Raw genomic sequence first — 24,513 nt, 5'->3', positions numbered from 1 at the left:
TATCTGTGACTTGCAATTAAGGTGTTTTCTTTTAAAGTAGAGTTATAGCCTTGTTCAGTGGCTTACACCTGTAATCCCAGAATTTGGGGAGGCTGAGGAGGGAGGATTGCTTCAGTTCAGGAGTTCAAGGCTGCAGTAAGCTAGGATTGCGCCACTGCACACCAGCCTGAGCAGTGGAGTGAGGAGACTCTGTCTTAAAAATAAAAAATACAATAAAATCGAGTTATAAAGTTTCTTTTTAAAAGATACTTGACTAAAAGCATCAAGTTAAAGAAAAAGATTAAGGAAATAATAGTATGTACAGACGATAACCCGGATACGACGGGAATCAGGAGGATGATGTTCAAACTACTGAAATTTGCAAATGTTGCCTGAAATCAAAGTGCTCTCTGTCCATTGCATTAAAACAAAACCCAAAACAGGGCACAGGGAGCGGAAAGGGGTCAAAGTGGTCAACAAACAGCTCTTACCATATAAACCACAGCAACAAAGTTGTCCATCTAAAATGGGGCGTGAAAAGGTCCCTCATTTTGCCTCGGTCTTCCTGTTTCAAAACAAGGACATAGTGTTTATTCTCTCCCCTACAGGTGCATGAGAGATGGGCTGGTGGCCTGAGACTAGTGCACACCCAGGCTGGGAGGGAGGTTTCTGGTAAGTAGGACACTGGAGCTCTGATAACCCAGGTCTCAAATCTACAGGATGCAGCCTCCCAGCCCCTCCAGCCAGAACCCAACCGTGTCCAGGGGCATGATCCACACAGGACGGACCTCATGCCCTCCAACCTGGAAACCGGGACTTGGGAAGAAGATCCCTCCTTCCTGGCCCCTCAGACCTCAGCACAGACCCATGAACCCAGGGAGCAGAAAACCAGTCCAAAGCATGTCCAGCCCTTTCACACACACACATGCGCCTTCCCCAGTTCTAGGTCTAGGTGGCAACAGTTAATGTGCTGAGAAACGAATTCACCAAAGGCCAATTTACCAAAAGATTGATTAGCTAAATGACCGATTGGCCGATTTTACATAATTTACAAATTCATCAAATCTTTGCTTTATAGTGTTCTTTAAAAAATATATGCTATGGCCAGGTATGGTGGTTCGTGCCCATAATCCCAGCACTTTGGGAGGCCAGGGCAGGTTGATCATATGACACCAGGGGTTCGAGACCAGCCTGGCTTTCTCTCATCCATGGAAGGAATCTCTCCCCAAAGGCAACCAAATGGGCTTCTGCACCTCTTGAGGAATCCCTCCTGCTCCGCCCCCTGTAGATATGGGGCAGGTCCCCTGGCCTCTATGTTGTCAGACCAAACACCTCCTTCCAACCTGGTGAAAGGCCATTCAGTTCTTCTTGCATAATATAAAAAGAATCAGAAATATAACTTTATTTTAAAAGGCAATTTCTTTATAGGATCTGATGTCTGCTTAAGGTATTTGTCATGTTTCTCCAATCTGCTTGGATGGTTCTTGAAGGCAAGGACTGCAGCCTTAAATCCGAATCTTTTCTCCCCGTGTGTGCAATGCTGGTGCCTACATACAATAGGCGCTCGTGAAGTTTCACCGTGGTGGATTCCCTGATGGTGTTACCGGTGGAGTGAGGCACCATCCATTAAGAACATCTACACAGGGTGCAGTTTGATCCCCTAGATCTAAGCACACTCCTTCCTAACGTGGTTTTATTGCACAGCTTTTGCCAGTCAATCTCATTTGCTAGTCAGACTTCATCTGTGCTGAAAGGCGAAACCAAAGCAGCAGTAGTTACAGGATCCATTAGCAAATGTTACATTTCTCTAATCACTGGTGAAATTCTCCAGGAAGCATTTTTAGAACTTGGCAGTGAAAATACAGATTGGAGTTGCCAAATTACCCTTGTGGGTCTGTCTACTGGGCCCTCATCTGCTCCATGTGCATGCACACACCCCACCTTGGGTACACACACCCACGTGTGTCCATGCATGCATGCCCTACTCCATATGCACACACTCCCCTGAATGCACCCCGACACGCACATTGCAGTCTATTGGTCCAGGCACTGACCTGTCTGGAGATGATGAGTTTCCCCAGTGGCATGGGAGCTCCATTTTCTGTCGCTATCCTCTTTAAGGTGGCGATTGCCTTTTCCTGGTTCCCTGACAGTACATCATACCTTGCACTTTCCGGCAGCCACTGGGATGGGGGAGACAGGAGACCCACGTGTGGCTGATTAGGGTGGAACAGAGCACTCACTTCTAGCCACACACTCTTACTTGTGTGTGGGATCTTTAAGGGTGGGGGCTCTGAAGCCAGAGACCTGACTTCAAATCCTGGCCCTGCCATTTATTACGTTGGTTGTGTGACCCTGTACAATTACTTGACTTCTCTGTGCTTTCATTTCCTCCTCCATTAAATGTGAATGATAAGAGATCCTACCTCTTAGGGCTCTTGAGAGGATTAAACAGGATAATCCAGGCAAGGGGCCTAGCGCAGTGCCTGGTATAGGTTAATGCAGCTATTATTATTGTCACGGTTGCTATTACTATTATTTGGGGCTGCTTTCAGAGTTCCAGGCGAGGGCTGAATTAAATTAAGATCACTGTCAGAAATCTCACCCCCATCTCTCAAGGAATTGTACCTCACCTGTATTCAGCATCATCTTGCAAACTCAGTTCAAGAGAAAGAAAGAAATCAGAAAGATTTTTAGAACAATGGAAGTCCCAACCCCAAATGACTAGATACATACATTTCTGTAAAAATGGAGCGACAGCTGTTTGAAACAGCAGGTATACTGGAGAAAAGACTAAGAGTTAGAAGATCTAGTTTAGAGTTTTTTTTGTCTATTTGCTGTAGGCCCTTTAACAAGTCAGCCCCTCTGGGCTTCAGTTTTCTCATCAATAAAAAGAGGATATAGCAGAGAATGCAAATGCCCACCAACATTCTGTTTCCTTTTTCATAGTGCAAAGTTGTCCTTAGATGTGGCTGCCCAGACAGGGACTACATTTCCCAGCTCCCCTTGCATCTAGGTGGGACCATGTGACTTGCATTCACCAATGGCATATGAGCTGACTATTCCCAGCCAAGGTATTCAAGAAGTGACTGTGCAGTCTCCACTTGCCTTTTGCAAGTCTATTGAGTGTATGTAGAAGACTTCAAAGCCCTAGAGGATAGCAGAGCCACCAGCTGGACAAAAACTGGGCCCAGAATTCCACTTGCCAACCAGAAAAGTCATTCTGAACTATTGTGTTAGAGAGAGAGAAGCTCCTATCGTGCTATGTTACTGAAATTGTGGGCTTCATTTGTTTCAGCAGCTGGTATCATCCTGACTAATACAGGGATTCATTATAGTCCTGTGATTATTGGGAGGAATAAATGTGATATTGCATGGAGCACAAAGCCTGCCACACAGTTAAGCTTAATAATTATTAATACTTATTGTCATTACCAGAAATTTTTGTAGTAGTTACCATACATGAGAACTACCCATCTCTAGGCTTATTTTAGTACCTACTGGCTGTAAAGTGTTTCATGCATGTGCCCATGAAATGATGAGTATGTGGCAAGATCTCAGCAGAGGGTGTGGTTTATGCAGAGCTGAGATGAAGAGATCATTTAAACTCCCGGAGCAGCCACGCCTGAAGTCCGATTTAATCCTCTGAAACGTATTTATTACTCTCTTTTACTCAAGCCAGTTTGAATTGGGTTTCTGTCGCTTGCAACTTAAGAGTCTCAATTAGTGCAATATAATCACTTTAAGTGTAGATTTTGCAATGATGGGGCCAATGTATCCTCCAATCCCCAGTTATCTCCCCAGAAAACATCTCAGAAGTGTCTGTCTGGAGGAAATCTAACACTCCATACTGGGGCTACCCCAGGCCATAGCTCCCTTGTCTCATTTTCTGATTTAAAAAAATAATCTTAAAAGGTGGCTTTGGTATCCTTCTCCATCCCCTCCCCACCAAAATAGAGTGGACTGTAAGGTGTCAGGTAGCAAAAGCTGAAATCTCTTAAAGGATACCTACGAAACACAGCACGGCAAAGAGGAGGAGCGGGACAGCCGAGAGGATGAGCAGCCAACGCCAGCCCAGGCTGGGCATCACGAACACAGCCAGGACGACCTCGAACACTGTCCCGATGGCCCAGAATACCTGGCACAGGAGAATCAGGGTTAGTGGTGGGGGAAGCATGGTCCTCACAGTGAGGAATTATGGGGGCACTGTGGACAAGGGTATCTCTATGGGTAAGGGGTTATTGGAGTCAGCAAGGTTAGAATAGTCACCCTTTCCCTGTGGTCTGTATGGTTGAGCCAGGGCTGCCATGTTGCCCAGCTTACAAGGGTACCATCTACACTGTATAATATTTGCATGTCACCCGCTGGAGCTGGGCAATGTGGCAGCTCTGGTTAAGGAGATCAATATGACCAATATTACGTGATATCAAATTGGTAGTGAACACATTGGTGTTCTCTCTCTCTCTCTCTCTCTCTCTCTCTCTCTCTCTGTCTTGCTCTGTCGCTCAGGCTGGAGTACAGTGTCCCAATCATGGCTCACTGTAGCCTCAACCTCCCAGGCTCAAGATCAGCTGGTCTAGATGTGTTTCTTTTTCTTCCACTCCTCCTCCTCTTCCTCCTCTTTCTCCTCCTCCTCCTCCTTCTCCTCCTACTCCTTCTCCTCCTCCTCCTCCTACTTCTTCTCTCTTCCTCTTCCTCTTCTTTTTTTTTTTTTTTGGCAGAGTCTTGCTCTGTTGCCTAGGCTGGAGTGCAATGGCACGATCTCAGCTCACTGCAACCTCCGCCTCCTGGGTTCAAGCAATTATCCTGCCTCAGCCTCCTGACTAGCTGGTATTACAGTCCACCACCACACCTGACTAATTTTTTGTATTTTTTAGTAGAGATGGGGTTTCACAATGTTGGCCAGGCTGGTTGCAAACCCCTGATCTCAGGTGATCCAAATGCCTTGACCTCCCAAAGTACTGGGATTATGGGCATGAGCCACCGTGCCTGGCCTTTTTTTTTTTATTATTTATTTTTATTATTATTATTATTTTTTAAATAGATGGGGTCTTGCTCTACCACTCAGGCTGGAGTGCAGTGATGTGATCACACCTCACTACAGCCTCAAACTCCTGGCCTCAAGTGATCCTCCTGCCTCGGCCTCCCAAAGTTCCAGATGCATTTCAATATTTAAACAACGGATTCTTCCACATCAGTGTGGATCAGTGGAGCATCACCCTAATTGGTAAGAAGCAGATGTAGTCAGGATGTTGGGCTGTGGGATCAATGCAATTAAAATTGTCAGTGTGGTTATAGTGATTGGGGACATCAGAGTGGGTTCATTGGCATTACTGTTGGAATCAATGTCCAGCATGGGCAAATAAACCATTCTGCCACTGTGTGGAGGGGGCCACTGGGCAGCTGCATGAGGCAGGGAGTCATGGAGCCATTGTATTTTCTCTGAGATCTTTCAGATCATGGTTAGAAAATGGGTCACGGGACCCTGGAAGAAAAACTTGAGAGGAACTAGCTGGACCACGAAAGTTTTAAGGCAGTCTATAGGCCACAGAAATGGTCAAGAATGGAAATTCTTGACCAAAAAGACAAGTGGTGGGTGACGATATGGGTGTGGGCCGGAGTTTGGTCTACTAATGCCACACATTAGCCATACCAGCTCTCAGATACAAGCTATTTACAGTTCAAGAAAACATACTCTTCTATACCCTTGCTGACATTTTTTTTTTGAGGGATGATAGATTGAATGTTCTTGTCAATTGAAGAATTTGTTCATATTGCAAAACTGGCATGTCAGAAATGATGTAACTGATCCTTTTACAACTTTACATATTGAGTCTGTAATATTTTTTTCTTAAACTCCCTTTTCCTTGGCCTGTGGCTCAAGACATCTGAGAACCTCCTGCCGGAATCCACACGCTCTAGAGACCCAGGCTGCTCTCCTCCTTACCTCAATCAGCAAAATACATTTAGCTCTGGCTTTCATGGGAAGGAACTCAGCATACAGCGTCACCCTGGAAATGTAAAAGGGACAGAAAAAGAGTTAAGATCAGAACTGGGTGGGCAAATGGCTACCGTTTTCTGAATTTCCTGCCAACATTCCTCCAAGGGTGGTCAGTGAACCACTTACATCAGAATTTCCTGAGATGATGATGGTTAAATATACAGATCTCTAGCTCCCTCCCTCCCCAGACCTTCAGAAACAAACTCCCAGGGATAAGGCCCTGACATCTGCATTTTTATTTTATTGTATTTATTTATTTATTTATGAGTTGGTGTCTCACTCTGTCACCCTGGCTGAAGTGCAATCATAGCTCACTGCACAACCTTGAACTCCTGGGCTTAAGTGATCCTCCTGCCTCAGCCTCCAGAGCAGCTAAGACTACAGCCATGCACCACTACTCCTGGCTAATTATTATTATGATGAGTTGTACAGATGTATGTTACCCAGGCTGGTCTCGAACTCCTGGCCTCAAGTGATCCTCCCATCTCGGACTCCAAAAGCGCTAGGAATATAGATGTGAGGCACCATGCCCGGCCTCACCTGCATTTTTGACTCACCAAGTGATTCTCAAATTTCCTAACTGCTGTCATTGAGCCCTACCCATAATCCAATAAGTCCAGGGAAAAATGTTTTTTGGCAGGAACTCTTCAACTTGAGCCCTTCTCAGCATACCAGGGCACACAATGTCAACCTGTCCCATCACTGGTGACATTAGTCTTCATCACCTGATCAAGCTGGTGATGGAGATTACCAGCTTGGTAATCTGGTCTGACAGATTTCTCAACCCTAAGTTATAATTTCCCATTTGTGATTAAGAATATTTCCCCTTTGTGGGGAAGTATTCAGAATATGCCAATATCCTGTTCCCCATATAACCTCTACCCACCAGCTTTAGCCATTGACTATCTCTATCTATGTCATCTACAACTGTGATGGTAACAAATGGTTGTTTTTGTTTGTTTGTTTTGTTTTTTGAGACAGGGTGCATGGTGTGATCATGGCTCACTGCAGCTTCAACCTTCCAGGCTCAAGCCATCCTCTTACCAGCCTCCAAGACTACAGGTGCTGGGACTATAAACACATGCCACCACGCCCTGGTAATTTTTATTTTTTTTTTATTATTGTGGAGATAAGGTCGCACTATGTTGTTCATGCTGGTCTCAAACTCCTGGGCTCAAGCTATCTTCCTGCCTTAACTTCCCAAAGCGCTAGGATTACAGGCATGAGCCACTGCGCCCAGCCCCACAAATGGTATTTTTTATTTTTGTCATTCCTTCTGTATTTATTAGTTGACATTTAACTGTAAGAAAGAGATTTTCCTTCTTTCCTTTATCTTATCTGTCTATCCATTTAATCAGTATGGACTTGTGGAGTCCTATTTATGCAGTGGGTTGTAGCCCGTTACTATTTTGATGCTCAGAAAAGCTTTTCCTCCTCCCCTTTATTTATCTTATCTATCTATCTAGTATCTATCTATCTATCTATCTATCCATTTAATCAATAAGGACTGGAAGATTCCAATTTTATTCCATGAGTTGCAGCCTATTATTATTATTATTATTATTAGTAGTAGTAGTAGTAGTAGTAGTAGTATTTTGAGACAGGGTCTTACTCTGTTGCTCAGGCTGAAGTGCAGTGGCACACAATCTTGGCTCACTGAAACCTCCACCTCCTGGGTTCAAGCAATTCTCCCACCTCAGCCTCCTGAGTAGCTGAGATTACAGGTGCCCGCCACCATGCCTGGCTAATTTTTGTATCTTTTGGTAGAGATAGGGTTTCACCATGTTTCCCAGGCTGGTCTCAAATTCCTGACCTCAAGTGATCTGCCCGCCTCAGCCTCCTAAAGTGCTGGAATTACAGGTGTGAGCCACCACACCCGGCCTGCAACCTGTTATTATTTTGATGCTCAGACTGTTCCAGATCTGCCCAGTGGGAGCCCCTTCAAGCTCATTCTTATTGTTTTTTTGGCATGTCTCCATCATTCTTTGAGGTCTTCCCTATTTTCTAGCACAAGATATCCAGCTCATCTTGTACTTCCTCTACTCCAGCCCTGGAGTCTGTCATCACCTTTCTAAGAAGCCCTGGTTCCCTTTGGCAGAAGATGGTATTTAGAAACCAAGATCTCTGTGCTCAGTGTGCTCATTGCTCCTGGGGTATCACTGCTGCTGCGCCCTCTTGGCGGACACAGCTAAGAGATTATCTGTCTCTCTATCTATCTCTATCTTACTTACCTCCTTGTCTCTTCACACACTCACCATATCTATAACTATCTGTGTATATTTATTTAAAAACGAGTTCATACTGATACTTTCCATTTCAGTTCATCACCTTGGGGTTCATTCTAACCTTCCTCACTTGCATGCTGCAATTTCCTTCTCTAAGAATGGGAAATCTGGTCTCATTATCCTCAATACAGTTACATCTTTGCTCAATTTACTTGTTTCCTTAATGTAAGCAATGTCCCAACTGCACTGGCTGCCTCCTCTGTCTGCTGCTTCCATGCTTTCCTCCTTTTCACTTCCTCAACCTTTGGGCATGCTGGACATGGAAGGGAACTTTTAAATCAATCCCTGCTCCCACCTACCCCATGCTGCCTTCAATTTTGCTAGAAAGAGGAGGCCTTCTTTCTTCTCATATCTCCCACCTAAGCCAGGCATCTGAGCTACTAAATGGCCTCATGTTATTCTCCTAGCTCTTCTTAAGGGGTGGGGGGTTGGGGGACAAAGGGAAGTTAATTTCCTTTAACTCTTTGAAGGCAGATGGTGCTGGGGACCCATTTAGATCTCCTAGGATCCCTTTACTAGGTCTGCGTGCCCACCTTGCGCTTCTGCTAATGGCTCATACCTGCAACCTTCTCTTATGGATACTCTTGAGCAACTGAAGCTGCATCACCCCAGAGGTACCTAGGAGTCATGCCCATCTCCCCAGGGCAGGCTGCAGACTGGCATGTATGTGTATAAAAGGCCCACTCCCTGGTATTGGGGGAGGGGGTGGGGGTCAGACCCTGTGGAGCAATGAACACTCCTTAGCTCCCTGTGTGCTCAGGTAAGTCCAGAAGAAACCACGTCCTTGTGAACTTCTTCCCTGTATCTTTCTCTTAGCATCTTTCACTCTTGTAGCTTGCTCCCAAGAACACTCTCAATAAATCACTTATAGAGAAATCTCTGCCCCCAGTTCTGTCTACTTCTATGCAGCCCAATCAATGGGTTTCCCTACAGAGCATTTCACTTTTCAAAAGGTGGCCTCAGCAATACCACTGATATTTAGACACAATTCTTTCTATCATCAGTAAAAGTCCTTGTTAGGATTCCGAGCAAAGGCACCTCTATCCAAAGCAAGAAGAATTCTCAGGAGCCTCAGAAGAAGGGCTAGGGCTTCAGTAGTTCAGTGGGACTCTCTTTAGAGAAAAGCAAGAAGAAAATGTTAATGCTAGCTAGTCTTACTTCATAGTGTATTTTAGTACGTTCCCTCTTTCTGTCTTAGTCTTTCTTTTTCTCTCTGTATGAATCCCTAGCTGAGATCGTACTCAAGAATGCCTATTATAAATCTGATTTATAAACAAGCATTTCCATGCCATTTAATAGGCTCTTGCACACATCTATTCTATCACATGCATGAACCATACTATCCTTAATAATAGCAATCTTTTACTGAGTATCTACTATGTGTTTAACACTACTCTAGATGTTCTGCATGGATTACCTCACCCAATAAGAATTGCAAGTCATGGGGATAAGTAATTACAATTCCCTGTGCGTGTGTGTGTGTGTGTGTGTGTGTGTGAGAGAGAGAGAGAGAGAGAGAGATGGTTTGGCTCTTGGCCCCACTCAAACCTCATGTTGAAATGTAACTCGCAGTGTTGGGGGAGGGACCTGGTAGGAGGTAATTGGCTCATGGGGGTGGTTTTCCCCCTCGCAGTTCTCATGATAGTGAGTGAGTTTTCATGAGATCCAGTTGTTTAAAAGTGTGTAGCACTTCCCTCTTCACTCTCTCTCTCCTGCTGCCATGTGAAGATATGCTTGCTCCATCTTTGCCTTCCACCATGCTTGTAAGTTTCCTGATTCCTCCCCAGTCATACCTCCTGTACAGCCTGTGGAACTGTGAGTCAATTAAACCTCTTTTCTTTAAAAAGTACCCAGTCTTAGATAGTTATTTACAGCACTGTGAGAATGGACTACCACCATTTTCATATCTACATCTATCAACAACAGAAAAGTTGTTACTTGACCAGGATTGCACAGCTAGTAAGTTAGTAAGCAGAAGAGCCAACATTTTAAACTAGGTTTGTCTATATCATGCAACCCATGAATCACTTCCCTGTTGGGATGGTTTCACAGTTACAAACAACACTTCCTTAGACATCTTTAGGCTGAAAGTCGTTGTCTTCACATTGTTTCCTTAGGACAGATCCCCCTAAGTAGAATTTGAGTCGGAGGGTATGCCTGTTTTTATGATTTGAGATATATACTACCAAAGTGCTTCTCCAAAAAGTTGTTCCAATTTATATTCCTTCCAGTACCTCACTCATCAGAAAACCATGGGGAATTTCATTAACTAAACCCTGATAATAGAAACCAAGATTATAGTGGTTGCTAAAGATTGCAGCAATTATCACGGATGACTTTGATATTTTATTCTATTTTCCGAATGGTATGCTTATATTATTTTTAAAAATCAATAGTAATACCATGTTTACCTTTCCCTCACCAAATTGAAGTCAAACTACTAATCATGCAAAAATGTGCAGTAGGATATTCTAAGGGCAAAGCTGTTTCTATCCTTAGAGATCAAGGATTTGTTTTTATAATAAAGCTATAACCTATTTAATGAAGTCATTTCATTCTGTTTTTTTCAGTTATAGAGTATTATATGAATGCAATCTCATTGTAAAATAATTTACCAATACATAAGCATGCAGAGTGTATGATGATTTTTCCTATCCCTATGACCCCAACTTCCATTTCCCTTCCTGAAAGCCATAACTACTATTCAGAGTTTGCCTTGCAATCTTTCGGCTTTTTTTTTTTTTTTTTTTTTCTGACACAGAGTCTCACTCTCTCATTCAGGCTGGAGTGCAGTGGTGTGATCTCAGGCTCACTGCAACCTCTGCCTCCCAGGTTCAAACAGTTCTCCTGACTCAGCTTCCCAAGTAGCTGGGATTGCAGGTGCACGCCACAACGCCCAGCTAATTTTATTGTATTTTTAATAGAGATGGGGTTTCATTATGTTAGCCAAGCTGGTCTCGAACTCCTGACCTCAAGTGATCCACCCGCCTCGGCCTCCCAAAGTGTTGGGATTACAGGCATAAGCCACTGTGTCTGGCCTGCAATCTTTCAGCCTCTTTTCTATGAAAAATAAATACATAAATTTAACATGCTATTTCTTTCTTTCATTTTCCCTTCTCTTTCCTTACCTCTCTCCTATCTTTTCCTCCCTCTCTTCTTTCCTTTTTTTTGAGACAGAGTCTCGCTCTGTCACCCAGGCTGGAGTACAGTGGTGCAATCTCGGCTCATTGTAAGCTCCGCCTCCCGGGTTCACACCATTCTCCTGCCTCAGCCTCCCGAGTAGCTGGGACTACAGGCGCCCACCACCGCGCCTGGCTAATTTTTGTATTTTTAGTACAGATGGGGTTTCACCGTGTTAGCCAGGATGGTCTCAATCTCCTGACCTCATGAGCCTCCCACCTCGGCCTCCGAAAGTGCTGGGATTACAGGTGTGAGCCACTGCACCTGGCCTCTTTCCTTCATTTTTTTTTTTTTTTCCTTAACACACAGCGCACTATCAGCGTTCCACCCAAACATCCCCATTCTTAGCACATCCATGCATGCCAGCCCACCTTCCAACTGCCAGTACCTGTGACTGTTTCCAGAGAACTTTCTTTTTTTTTTTTTTTTTTTTTTTTTTTTTTTTTTTGAGACGGAGTCTCGCTCTGTCGCCCAGGCTGGAATGCAGTGGCACGATCTCAGCTTACTGTAGCCTTGACCTCCTGGGGTAGATGATCCTCCCACCTCAGCCTCCTGAGTAGCTGGGACTACAGGTGTGCACCACCACGCTTGGCTAATTTTTGTATTTTTTGCAGAGACAAGGTTTCACCATGTTGCCCAGGCTGGTCTTGAATGCCTGAGTCAAGCGATCTGCCTGCTTCAATCTCCTCCTAAAGTGCTGGGATTGCAGGCATGAGCCACCACGCTCAGCTGAGCATTATTCTTAACAGCTGCATAGCCTTCCTCATCTCGGTAGTATCATCATTTATTTAACTGCCCCCTATTGATGAATGCTTAGGTTGTGTTCAGTTTCTTGCTTTTGCCACCTGTGCTACAAGAAACGTCTTTTCCTATAATTGTTGTGCCCCACATTTGGCCATTATTTATAGCAGTTCATTATGAAAACAAGCTACTTGATCTTTATCCAAAATATGGCAATTATTATAATCAGACTGAAAAATAAAAGAATGAGCAATGAAATTAGCAATGCCAAGAATCAGCTGATTCTGGCATAAATAAATTCCCACTGCAAATAATCACATTTACAGCACTGGGCAATTAGAGGCTTGCCATTTGGATCACGTGTTTGGAAAGAAAGAACCTGTGATCTCAGCCTGGCATTTCTGCCTGGTCTTTGGAGGAACGAGGACAGCCTTTGTGTATAAGCTCATTGTTGACACCAATTTGAAGATCATTCTAGGGCAGGTTTCAAGGTAGAACAGCTGGGCAGCTACCTGAGGTATTGTCTTTAAGAGCAGCTAAAACACAAGGAGGGCGTGGGTTACCTTACTCCAGGTTTCCCCTCGCAGCGGCTTACATAAATGGTGTTTGACTGCGGTGCATGGCGCCCTCTACTGGAAGTAAAACATATTGGCCCAGTGCCAACCTGTATTGGTATTTTCGTGGAGAGACAGGGCGCAGTAAGAGGTGATTATCATTTCGTTGGTGCTTATTTGCATTTTCCAAATTTTCTAAAACAAAAGTGTGCTGTCTGTAATGACAAAAATAAAATTGTATTTAATTCCCTTGCTTGAATTAAAGTCTATTCCTTCTTGATGTCCCTCCATAGACAGAAAGTGTAATTATCTGGGATTCTACATGTGATTTCTCTTACCTGCCTTAAAGGGAATATAAACCTGTTAAGAACCACCAGCTCTACACACCAGAGTCATTCTCCAAATCAGTACCAGAGACGCCGTGGACACAAATGATTTAACAGGACCTTCTGACTATATATGCTACAAACCCTTTGAAATTGTTGTTCAACATGGTTAGGGCTTTGGCACCAGACACACCTGGATTTGAACCCAGTTATAACTGGCTTGCCAAAGTTGCTCCAATACTTTCCTTCCCAGTATCTATGCACCTTTGCAGTGTGACTGCAGCACGCCCCATCAAGAGTTCATTTTCCCCTCCCTGGGATCTGGGTGGCCTTGTGACTTGCTTTGACCATCAGAATGTAGCAGAAATGATGTTATGCTAGTTCCAAGCTTAGGCCTCGAGAAGCTTTGTGGCTTCTGCTTGCTGCCGTCCACCCCTGTCCAGGTGCCATGGGACCAGGTGCCCGGGTGCCCCCTGATTCAGTGGACTGAAGACATTTGAGCAAGCCCTATAGAGTCTAGAGGAGCCACCAAACTGCCTCACTGCAGAATCATGAGTTGAATTAATCATTGTTTTAAACCATGAATGCAAAGGTGGTTTGTTACAAAGTAGAAGCAAACCCTACATTCTACTTTTTTTTTTTTTTTTTATTTTAGTCAGAGTCTCACTCTCTCACCCAGGCTGGAGTGTAGGGGTGCAGTCTCAGCTCACTACAACCTCCGCTTCCCGGGTTCAAGCGATTCTCCTGCCTCAGCCTCCCAAGAAGCTAAGATTACAGGTGTGCACCACCATGCCTGGCTAATTTTTGTATTTTTAGAAGAGATGGGGTTTTGCCATGTTGCCCAGGCTGGTCTCAAACTCCTGGCCTCAAGTGATCCACCCGCCTCAGCCTCCTAAAGTGCTGGAATTACAGGCGTGAGCCACTGTGCCCAGGCCTCCTACACTACACGTAATAACCATTTGACCAGGCATGATGACTCACACCTGTAATCCCAACACTCTGGGAGGCCAAGATGGGAGGATCACTTGAGTTCAAGAACAGCCTGGGTAACACAGTGAGACCGCCCACTCTGTCCTCTGTAGCCCATCTCAACAAAAAATTTAAAAAATTAGCTGGGTGTGGTGGCACACACTTTAGTGACTCCAGAAGCTGTGGTGGGAGGATCGCTTGAGCCCAGAAGTTTGAGGCTGCAGGGAGGTATGATCGTGTTGCTGCACTCCAGCCTCGGCAACAGAGCAAAATCTGGTTTCAAAAATAATAATAACAACTATCTGACCTCCAGCAAGTCCCTTGTGAGCTCTCAGCCTCGGTTTTCGCATCTGTTATATGGGGATAAACAGTTGTTCAGTGGACCAAGTAAGGTAGTCTGAGAAGAACATTGAGCAAAGTGCCCAGCACTTGGTAAACTCCATTATCATCATCATCATCACTATTAAGGCTAATGTTGTTGTTCTTATCACCAAGAATGAGAATCTCTACTTTGGGGGAAGGAAGAAAAGAATGAGGAAGGGAGGAGAGAAGAAGGGTCATAGAAAAGCACAGATCAGGGTAGAGGAACAGGATCCTTAATGACCTAGTTGACTTTTTTTTTTTTTTTTTTTGAGATGGAGTTTCATTCTTGTTGCCCAGGCTGGAGTGCAATGGCATGATCTCAGCTCACCCCAACTTCTGCCTCCCGCATTCAAGCGATTCTCCTGCCTCAGCCTCCCGAGTAGCTGGGATTACAGGCATGTGCTACCACACCCAGCTAATTTTGTATTTTTAGTAGAGACGGGGCTTCTCCATGTTGGTCAGGCTGGTTTTGAACTCCCCACCCCAGGTGATCCACCCGCCTCGGCCTCCCAAAGTGCTGGGATTACAGGCGTGAGCCACCACTCCCAGCCCTAATTGACATTTATACTTAAAATTCAGAGTACATTACAAGGACTTCTGGTTGTTGAGCTTTTAAGAATTACACAGCAAAATCTTTTTCATCTGATTTTATGGGTTGCTGCAATAGGGTATAGCTACTGTAAATTAATGGAAACTTTTAATTGCATTTAATCACATCAAAATATCTCCAACTAAATGTTTCCAAATAATGAACTTAAGGGAGTCATTTTTGTAACTAGATAGGAACATTGTATAATTAAGACATTATTTTTATGTAAGTGGATAGAGTTACAGTGGTGGGAAGCCAGTGGCTCTCTTGGGTAGCTAAATATTTCTTCTGTAATTTCGTTTCTAGTTTTTATTTGCCCTCCTCACAGATAAAAGAGCTATTTAGGCTGGGTGGGGTGGCTCACACCTGTAATCCCAGCACTTTGGAAGGCTGAGGCAGGCGAATCGCTTGAGGTCAGGAGTCCGAGACCAGCCTGGCCAACATGGTGAAACCCCATCTCTATTAAAAATACAAAAATTAGCCAGGTGTGGTGGCATGCTCCTGTAATCCCAGCTACTCGGGAAGCTGAGGTGGGAGGATAGCTTGAACCCAGGAGGTGGAGGTTGCAGTGAGCCAAGATATCATGCCACTGCATTCCAGCCCGGGTGACAAAAAAAAAAAAAAAAAAAAAAAAAAAATGCTATTTAGTGGAGTAGTTCAGAGAATAGGTTTGGAGGGTCAAGTGATGTCTAAACCTTAGCTCTGCCATTTACTAGCTATGTGACCTTGGGCATGCTACTTAGTTTCTACAAAGCTCCAGCTTTTGTACCTGTGAAGTGGAGATGATCATAACATCTATATCCTAAGATGTTATGAGCATTAAAGTGGTAATATATGTAAAGCACGAGGCTCAGTGTCTGGAATGTAGTAATAGCTCAATAACCAAACGGAAGGGCTATAGCAGTGTTCAATACATGAACGACTAAATGGGGAAGAAGTAGGGAGCAGGCAGGCAAGCCGGGGACCCTTAAGATAAGCATGAGATAAAGGGGAAAGGCCCTCCTAGCTCCTCTGTGTCCTTTGTTTTATTCCCCTGGTGTCCTGTGCCATTACCCCAGAGCCCCACAGGAAGAATCTCTCTTCCTCTTTGTAGTCCCGCCCCTTTGCTGTTTTAGGGTGTGGTTTTCTCTGTTCCAGTTACTCCACCCTTGCAATCCCATCTGCTTATAAGCTTCCAGAGGCTTCTCAAAATTCTGAGTCACTGATGGCACTGTTTTCTTGCTCTCCAGCACTGTTTATTCTATTTCTTAACTGGGCATCTTGAGGCATGCCTGTAATCCTAGCACTTTGGAAGGCCAAGGCAGGCAGATCACTAGAGGTCAGGTATTCAAGACCAGCCCAGGCAACATAGTGAGACCCCAATCTCCACCAAAAAGTAGAAAAAATTAGCTGAGCATGGTGGTGTGTGCCTGGAAGGCTGAGGCAGAAGGATCACTTAAGCCTGGGAGTTCGAGGCTGCAGTGAGCCATGATTGGGCCACTGTACCCCAGCCTGGGTAACAGAGCAAGACCCTGTCTCTCGCAGAAAGAAAAGATTTATTCTATTTCTTACTACTTCTATGTCATTTCCAGGAAATGTGGAAGAAGAAGAAATAGCAAATGTCTCTTCTCATTCTACCTTCTTGAACAAGAATTTCTGTGGGCATTCTGCATATTTAATTCCTTTTTCTTTCCTTATATAAGAAGAAAATCCAGTGACTGTTTGAAGTCTATTTCTGCTGGCATCTCTCTGAGCGTCCCTGGTAAGGGAATTTGATTTGCTGTTCTGTGAGTACATTCCTCCCAGCCACTAGGGGAAAACTGTATCGTACTCAATGAACTCATCATACTCATGAATAGGGCAGTGGTTGTGTCTGCAGGAATTCCTGGAGCTGAGCCAGAAGTGGAGCACATTGTCCACAAGCCCCTGCCAGCCCAGATTTATGGCTGCGGCTCCGTTAATAGCCTTTGCTTCAAGCTCCAGTGGTTTGTAAGCTCATCCCAGATCCAGAAGTGTATGTCAAATGTCTACTCTACAGAGCCCTGGAGGAATTAATCATGAATCAAGGAGGGAAGGACTGAGGAGAGCTGAGAGCCACTCACCATCCTCCAGCCTCCCAAGTGGCAGGAGGAGGCTGGGGGTTTGCTCATGTGTTAAATCCATGTGGTCATGTCTCCCCTGTCCCTGTTCTGTCTACAGTGATACCTTGAGTCATTCATCCGTCATCCATCATCCATCACAATGACACTTGAGCTTCTTACTAGCCTTCAGCAGATCAAATGCTTGTTAATAAGTCTTAAGTGCTCTGCCAGGCACTGTCCTGGGCATTTTACAGAATGTTGTCATTTAATGACGATTATTTTAAGGGACCTCATGAGGTGGGGAAGTTGTTGTTCCATTTTAGAGATGAGGAAACAGATGTAGGAAGGTTCAGTGACTTTCCTGAGGTCATATAGCTATTATGTGACAGAGCAACCAGGATTCAAACCCAAGCAGTCTGGTTTCAGAGCCTATGATCTATTTTAGAATTAGCATTACCCTGGCTGGGCGCGGTGGCTCATGCCTGTAATCCCAGCAGTTTGGGAGGCTGAGGCCGGCAGATCACAAGGTCAGGAGATCGAGACCATCCTGGCTAACACAGTGAAACCCCGTCTCTACTAAAAGTACAAAAAAAATTAGCCAGACGTGGTGGCGGGCACCTGTAGTCCCAGCTACTCCGGAGGCTGAGGCAGGAGAATGGCGTGAACCCAGCAGGCGAGGCTGCAGTGAGCTGAGATCCGGCCACTGCACTCCAGCCTGGGCGACAGAGCAAGACTCTGTCTCAAAAAAAAAGAATTAGTATTACCCTTCTAGGCCGGGTGCGGTGGCTCAAGCCTGTAATCCCAGCACTTTGGGAGGCCGAGACGGGCGGATCACGAGGTCAGGAGATCAAGACCAGCCTGGCTAACACGGTGAAACCCCGTCTCTACCAAAAAAGACAAAAAACTAGCCGGGCGAGGTGGCGGGCGCCTGTAGTCCCAGCTACCCGGGAGGCTGAGGCAGGAGAATGGCGTAAACCCGGGAGGCGGAGCTTGCAGTGAGCTGAGATCCGGCCACTGCACTCCAGCCTTGGCGACAGAGCGAGACTCCGTCTCAAAAAAAAAAAAAAAAAAAAGAAAATGACCATGGATAATACATAAATGGAGGGTGCGATGTGTTCCAATAAAACTTTATTAACAAAACCAGTCAGCAGGTCGAATTCTGCCCGTATGCCATAGTGTGCCAATTTCTGCTTCAGGGCCCATCACAAATAGGAAGTCCTCCTCAATCCCCCAGGAGACAGTGGCTTCTTCCTACAGCTCTGAATATTCTCAGTACCTTAAACTACAACACCAGCAAATTACCGCCCGGGTGACATGTGGTCAGCATCATCCCCTGCCTTGTGTTTAGGTTGGAAGAGCGTGGAAAGCAGCATTCATAGTGGCTAAAAGCATGGATGTTGTAGTTACCCACCATGTGATTCAAACAGATGATTTCACTCTCTGAGCCTTAGTTTCCCCAACTGTAAAACAGAGATTGAAATAATACAGTAACACACACCTCTTGGGCTGCTGGGATGCGTCCAAGTGGAACAGTCCATCCATGCTAGATGCATTATTATTTCGCTTGCAACCTTCCAGCCATTGTGTTGTTTTGCTGCTGTTGTTGATCCTAACAATACTGATAATGATGCTATTTTCTTGCTACACCATAGCTCCTTGATCCTGGAAGCCCTGGTATAGCTATCTCTGCACCCCTGCTCCCCCATCTCAGCACCTACCTCCCGACCCAGGCCATGAACAGTATTTACTTACGACTGGGGAACTCCTCCAATCCCAAAGCCCACCAGGCCCCGGAGCACCAGGATCCAGCTATACACGGGCGCAAAAGCACTAAGGATGCCATAGTACAGCGTCCACAGCACGCTGATCTTCAGTCCCTGCGGAGAAGGAAGACACGGAATCACAAGGGCTTTTCAGCGCCTCCAGGTAGCATCTGCACTGCACTGAAAGCTGCCGATAATGAGGTCACACTAAAGGAAGCCTACACAACCAAAGGGATACTGGAGTCCTCTGTATGGGGAGTGCCAACCCATAGGCGGTGGGTAAGAAAATTGTGAGACATTCTTGGTTGTCCCAATGATTGGCATTGAATGCCAGTCTGGGCCAGATATGTCAGATATTCCACAATACAGGAGACAAAATAGACTTGTCCTGCATCTCATACCATCTTAAATGTTCTGCCCGCTCATCATGCAGCTGAAACTCTGTTTCTGATGATCTACACCTAGACCTTTTGCTCTGTTTCACACATTCAAGACTTTTTTTTTTTTGGCATAGTTTGAATACACACTTAATTTTTCAGGAACGCCACTTTCAGATAAGTCAAAAGAAAATTTACTTTGTTTTACCCGGAACTTTATAAAATGATTCTTTTCAGAAAACCATGCTGACAATGACAATGCTGTGTGCAGCATTTGAGTCACTGACGGGAAACTTCAGTGTCAGCTTTCACTCACAGGGTTTAGCTATGAATGGACTGATTTAAACCTTATTTTAAAAGGTCAAATGTAAAGAAAAAGCATCAATAATATTCAGTTAAATCCAAACGTATTTAAATCAGGGGCAGATATTGACCCCTTGTCATCTAGACAGAGTTGTAAGTAAACATTTGCATATTAAAAATAAATTTTATTTTATTAATGATGTTTTAAATTTATCCCTCCTGGTTAGCACTTTAGAACTGATTTCTTTCTTTTTCTCATTGACAAGTTTATCTTGGCATCATTATTCTAACATCTATTGTACCAGGATAAAGCTATATCAAAGTATAACTGCACTGAGTGATATTTTTACTATGAAGAATAAAACATAATATAAAGGCGGTTTCCTGTGTTGGCAAACTCATTTTGAAGTTATTTTAATGAATGACATACTCTTAGATCCTCCTAATTTGCAAACCAAACAAAGAACTTATTTCTTTCTTTTTATTTATTTTGAGACAGAGTCTCATTCTGTTGCCCAGGCTAGAGTGCAGTGGTGCGATCTCGGCTCACTGCAGCCTCAACCTCCTGGGCTCAAGTTATCATCCCACTTCAGCCTCCCAAGCAGCTGGAAGCATAGATGTGTGCCACCATGCCTGGCTAATTTTTGTATATTTTACAGAGGCGGCGTTTCACCATGTTGCCCAGGCTATTCTCAAACTCCTGGGATCAAGTGATCCACGCACCTCAGCCTCCCACAGTGCTGAGATTACAGGTGTGAGCCACCACGCCCGGCTGATTTCTTTTTTAAAGTATGTGAGTGACTAGGTTATTTTATCTTTGGAAGTTTTTTCTGGATAGTTAAGAAGGCATTATTCGAATTGTTCACTTTTTTAAAGAAATGGAGTGTTGCTATGTTGCCCACACTGATCTTGAGCTCCTGAGTTCAAGGGATCCTCCTACCTCAGTCTCCTGGTAGCTGGAATTACAGAGGCAAATTTTTGACATTTTTAAAGTAAAGGAGGCATGTGTTCAATAGGGTCAAGAACCACAGAGGGACACAATGCTTCAAGACAAACAGGGGGCCGAGCGCGGTGGCTCACATCTGTAATCCCAGCATTTGGGGAGGCTGGGGCCGGCGGATCACTCGAGGCCAGGAGCTCGAGACTAGCCTGGCCAACATGGTGAAGCCCCGTCTCTACTAAAAATGCAAAAATTAGCCAGGCGGAGTGGCAGGTGCCTGTAGTCCTGGCTACTCGGAAGTCTGAGGCATGAGAATTGCTTGAACCCACGAGGTGGAGGTTGCAGTGAGCCAAGATCATGCCACTGCACTCCAGTCTGAGCGACAGAGTGAGACTCTATCTCAAAACAAAACAAAACAAAATAAGAAAGACAAACATGGCACATATTCCTGGAGTGTTAATTACCCTTAGAGATTGAAAAAAAAAATTAAGAATAAACAAATACTATTTTTATATCACAATCAATGCCAAATATGAGAGGGTAGAATGCAAATTTCGCATGCATTTTCAACCTGCTCTGTGAGGTCTGGGGCAGGCCTCTTTCTGCAATACCCTTCCCAGAGCTCCAAGGGTGAGTTCACCTTCCTGTCCCCCAGGGGAATACTTTAGGGTGCAAGTATGAAACATACTGATTTTTTGAAAGTGAATTAAAGGAGATGAGCGAGGAAATTTGGAAGCCTACCAGATGATTTCAGGTCTTTTAGAAAATGACTTTAGGTGGCAGAGAGAGTATTTTAAATAACTTTGCATCTCCTCACAAGAAAGTTATTTCTTTTTCTTCATTTTTATGATTATGTCAAAGAGAAAGAGTCCATGAGGTGCCAGTCTGTTTTTTAACACCTATTTATTTATCTCTATTTGTTTTTATTTATTTATTTATTTATTTATTTGAAATAGAGTCTCGCTCAGTCACCCAGGCTGGTGTGCAGTGGCACGATCTCAGCTCACTGCAACCTCTGCCTCCTGGATTCAAGCGATTCTCCTGCCTCAGCCTCTGAGTAGCTGGTATTACAGGTTTGAGCCACCATGGCCAGCTAATTTTTGTATTTTTAGTAGAGAAGGGGTTTTGCCATGTTTGTCAGGGTTTCGGCATGTTGCCCAGGCTGGTCTTGAACTCCTGGACTCAAACAATCCACCCGCCTCAGCCTCCTAAAGTGCTAGGATTACAGGCATGAGCCACCACACCCAGCTGACACCTTTTAAGAATAGCTACTCTGCTCTCTATTTAACACAGAAGGCACTGGGACAACCACAACTTAGAATTTAATAACATTGTTTTATTTGTGTTGCATTTATTTTTGCAGACACTTCCTACTTAAGACAATTGTTATTGATCTTCCAATTAAAACTCTATAGTTTCACTTTCCAAAAATATATTCCAATTTTTTTATTAGCCCCATGTTACAGGTGATAGATTTTTAAAAAGCAATTTGATATGAAGAAAGTTATTAAGTTAAGGACAAGGTGGCTCATGCCTGTAATCCCAGCACTTTGAGAGCTTGAGGCAAAAGGATCACTTGAGGCTAGGAGTTTGAGACCAATCTGGGCAACATAGCGAGAACCTTGGTCTACAAAAATTAAATTTAAGAAAAGAAAGAAGAAAGATATTAAGTACATAAGATAATAGGTGGTACAGGATTGACTAAAGTCTAGGAAGTGATGAAAATAATAAAGCAACATTTTTGCACTCCTAAATCCATGACTGTGACATGGGTACTGGCCATACAGACATTTAATCCCTTTCTTTTGGCTTAAGCTAACTTAATAGGGACTTTCTTCCTTGGCATCCAAGGAGTCTTGAATCAAACACAAGACTTAATTAGCAGCAGTGGGAGAAAAGAAGGCACTGAGATGAGTGCATGGGAATTAACCCTCCTTCAAGGTCTGCTAGGAGCCGTATTATCCCCCTGCCAGACAGCAGAGACACACTGATATGTCCTGTTTGGTCGCAGCAGGCGGCAGCTGGCTCTGCATTTGTCTGCCGACGCCACGGCTTTCCAGCTGCCCCAAAACGAGGGCTCAGCAACCCTGTGTAAGGGCTGTCACGGCTATTACAAAAGCAGGGGGTGCTGCCAGCAAGCCCCACCCAAGAGTTTGTGTGGGACTCTGCAGGAATGTCTCACGGGCCTTTGGGCTTCTCATTAACTGTGACTGGCATTCAGTCTAATAATCTGTTCTGCCCTTTATAGATTGATAGCTCCTTCCTTCCTTCTTTCCTCCTTTCCTCTCTCCCTTCTTTTTACATTTATTGAGCATCCCCTGTATATAAGACTCCAGGGTAGGTGCATAGGCATTATGCATTCATTAATTTGCTCATTTGATAAGCATGTATTGAACACCTGCTGTATACCAGACACTGACATATATTCTTCACCCATTCATTCATTTATTCAATAAACACATGTTGAACACATGCTGTGGACCCAGCATTAAAGATACTGATATATATTATTCATCCATTCATGCATAAAATATGCATATATTGAACACCTGCTGTTTGCCAGGCCCTGGGCTACCGTAGGGAACATGACAGCCAGAGTCTCTGACTTCATGGAACTTTCATTTGCATTTCATTCACCGCTGTCACATCATTACGCTGGGTCCTCACAGCAGCCCTGTGAACAAAGGTTATTATTTTCATGTCTGCTTTACAAATTAGCAGAGCAAGGGCCCAAGTGGTTGAGCAATCTGCTGAAGATCAGTCTGTGGTGCCAAAGTTGGAGCCAGAACTTCCAACCTCGAATGAGCCACTCCCTTCCTCTAGAGCCTTTGATGGCTCCCTATTACCTCTGACAGAGAACATAAACGCACAATGCAAGTGTAACACAGCAAGGATGGGGGGCCTGGCGGAATTACAGAGAACTTGCCCTGTCTTGTCAGCCTCTGTTCAACTCTAGCCAAAAATTACCATGACAAAATGGATTCCAGGCCCAGATTACCTGATTTTCCAAAAATATCATAATTTTATTTTTATGCAAGATGTCACTTTTGAAATGGAGGCAACTGATTCAAAATCCTTTAAAACATTGTGCAGGATACATAAGACACATCAGGGGGCCATATTTGGCCTATGGGTTACAGTTTGCCACTTGTAGCCTAGAAAGCCTGGCACCCGTGGGCCAAACATGGCCCGTGGTATTCTCTAACATGTTCAACCAAAGGACAATATTCACAGGTCGAGGAGCCCCCAGGGATCCTCAGAGGGAGTCTGAGCGCCTGCCAGGCACCTCCACTTCCTTCTTAAAGATAAGATAGACCTAATAGCTTTTGAACTAGATAGTGACCGCTCCATACCATATTCAAAGTGTATTATACACTTTTTCTCCCTTCCTTCTTTCTTCTTTCCTTCCTTCCTTCCTTCTTTCCTTCCTTCCTTCCTTCCTTCCTTCCTTCCTTCCTTCCTTCCTTCCTTCCTTCCTTCCTCCCTCCCTTCCTTCCTTCCCTCCCCCCGCTTCCTTCCCTCCCTTCCTTCCCTCCCCCTGCTTCCCTCCCTCCCTTCCTTCTTTTCCTTTCCTTGCTCTGTCACCCAGGCACTTGAGCCCAGGAGTTCAAGGACTGTGCAGTGGTACAATCACAGCTCACTACATCCTCGAAATCCTGGGCTCAAGCGATCCTCTCACTGCAGCCCCCAAGTAGCCTGGACCACAGCCACATGCCACCACGCCTGGCTACATTTTCTTATTTAATCCCCCCATTAAAGTGCCTATTATGGAGTCTGTTTTGCAAATGGGGAAACTGAAGCTCAGAGAGGTGAAGGATCTTGCCCAAGGTCACCTCAGTCAACAGGGGTGCGCTGTGATATAAACCTGGATGTGTCTTCAAGACCACACACCTACAGTTGCCTTCGCCTTTCTGCGGCGGCCACAAACTCCCAGGTGGTAGAAACTCCTGTAGGAACCGAAGTGGCTCACTGAGTCCTAACCCCGTATGTGAATGCCCCGCAACATCACGCAGTGAACGCCCCGGCAGGAACCTTACTGCTGAGCCAGGGCAGATCAAGGAGGTTCTCGGTGGTTGTCAGGGC

The 24,513-nt window shown here is 44.7% G+C and overlaps 1 protein-coding gene across 4 annotated transcripts in view; it reads right to left on the bottom strand.

Moving 5' to 3' along the window:
- SVO (SV2 related protein) overlaps nucleotides 1–24,513 on the bottom strand; it is a 101,363-nt gene that overhangs the window by 26,741 nt on the left and 50,109 nt on the right. For all 4 annotated transcript variants that reach the window (XM_011770125.3, XM_024798101.2, XM_011770115.3 and 1 more), the window contains 5 exons: nucleotides 18,800–18,924; nucleotides 5,927–5,990; nucleotides 3,992–4,117; nucleotides 2,034–2,162; nucleotides 471–544 (listed from right to left, as the gene is read on the bottom strand). In XM_011770125.3, coding sequence (XP_011768427.1) covers nucleotides 471–544; nucleotides 2,034–2,162; nucleotides 3,992–4,117; nucleotides 5,927–5,990; nucleotides 18,800–18,924 — 518 coding nt within the window. The remainder of the gene's footprint in view (nucleotides 1–470; nucleotides 545–2,033; nucleotides 2,163–3,991; nucleotides 4,118–5,926; nucleotides 5,991–18,799; nucleotides 18,925–24,513) is intronic.

Source organism: Macaca nemestrina, chromosome 10 (genome assembly GCF_043159975.1).
Source record: "Macaca nemestrina isolate mMacNem1 chromosome 10, mMacNem.hap1, whole genome shotgun sequence".
NCBI classification, from domain to species: Eukaryota; Metazoa; Chordata; class Mammalia; order Primates; family Cercopithecidae; genus Macaca; species Macaca nemestrina.
This window is presented reverse-complemented; position numbering and strand designations above follow the sequence as displayed.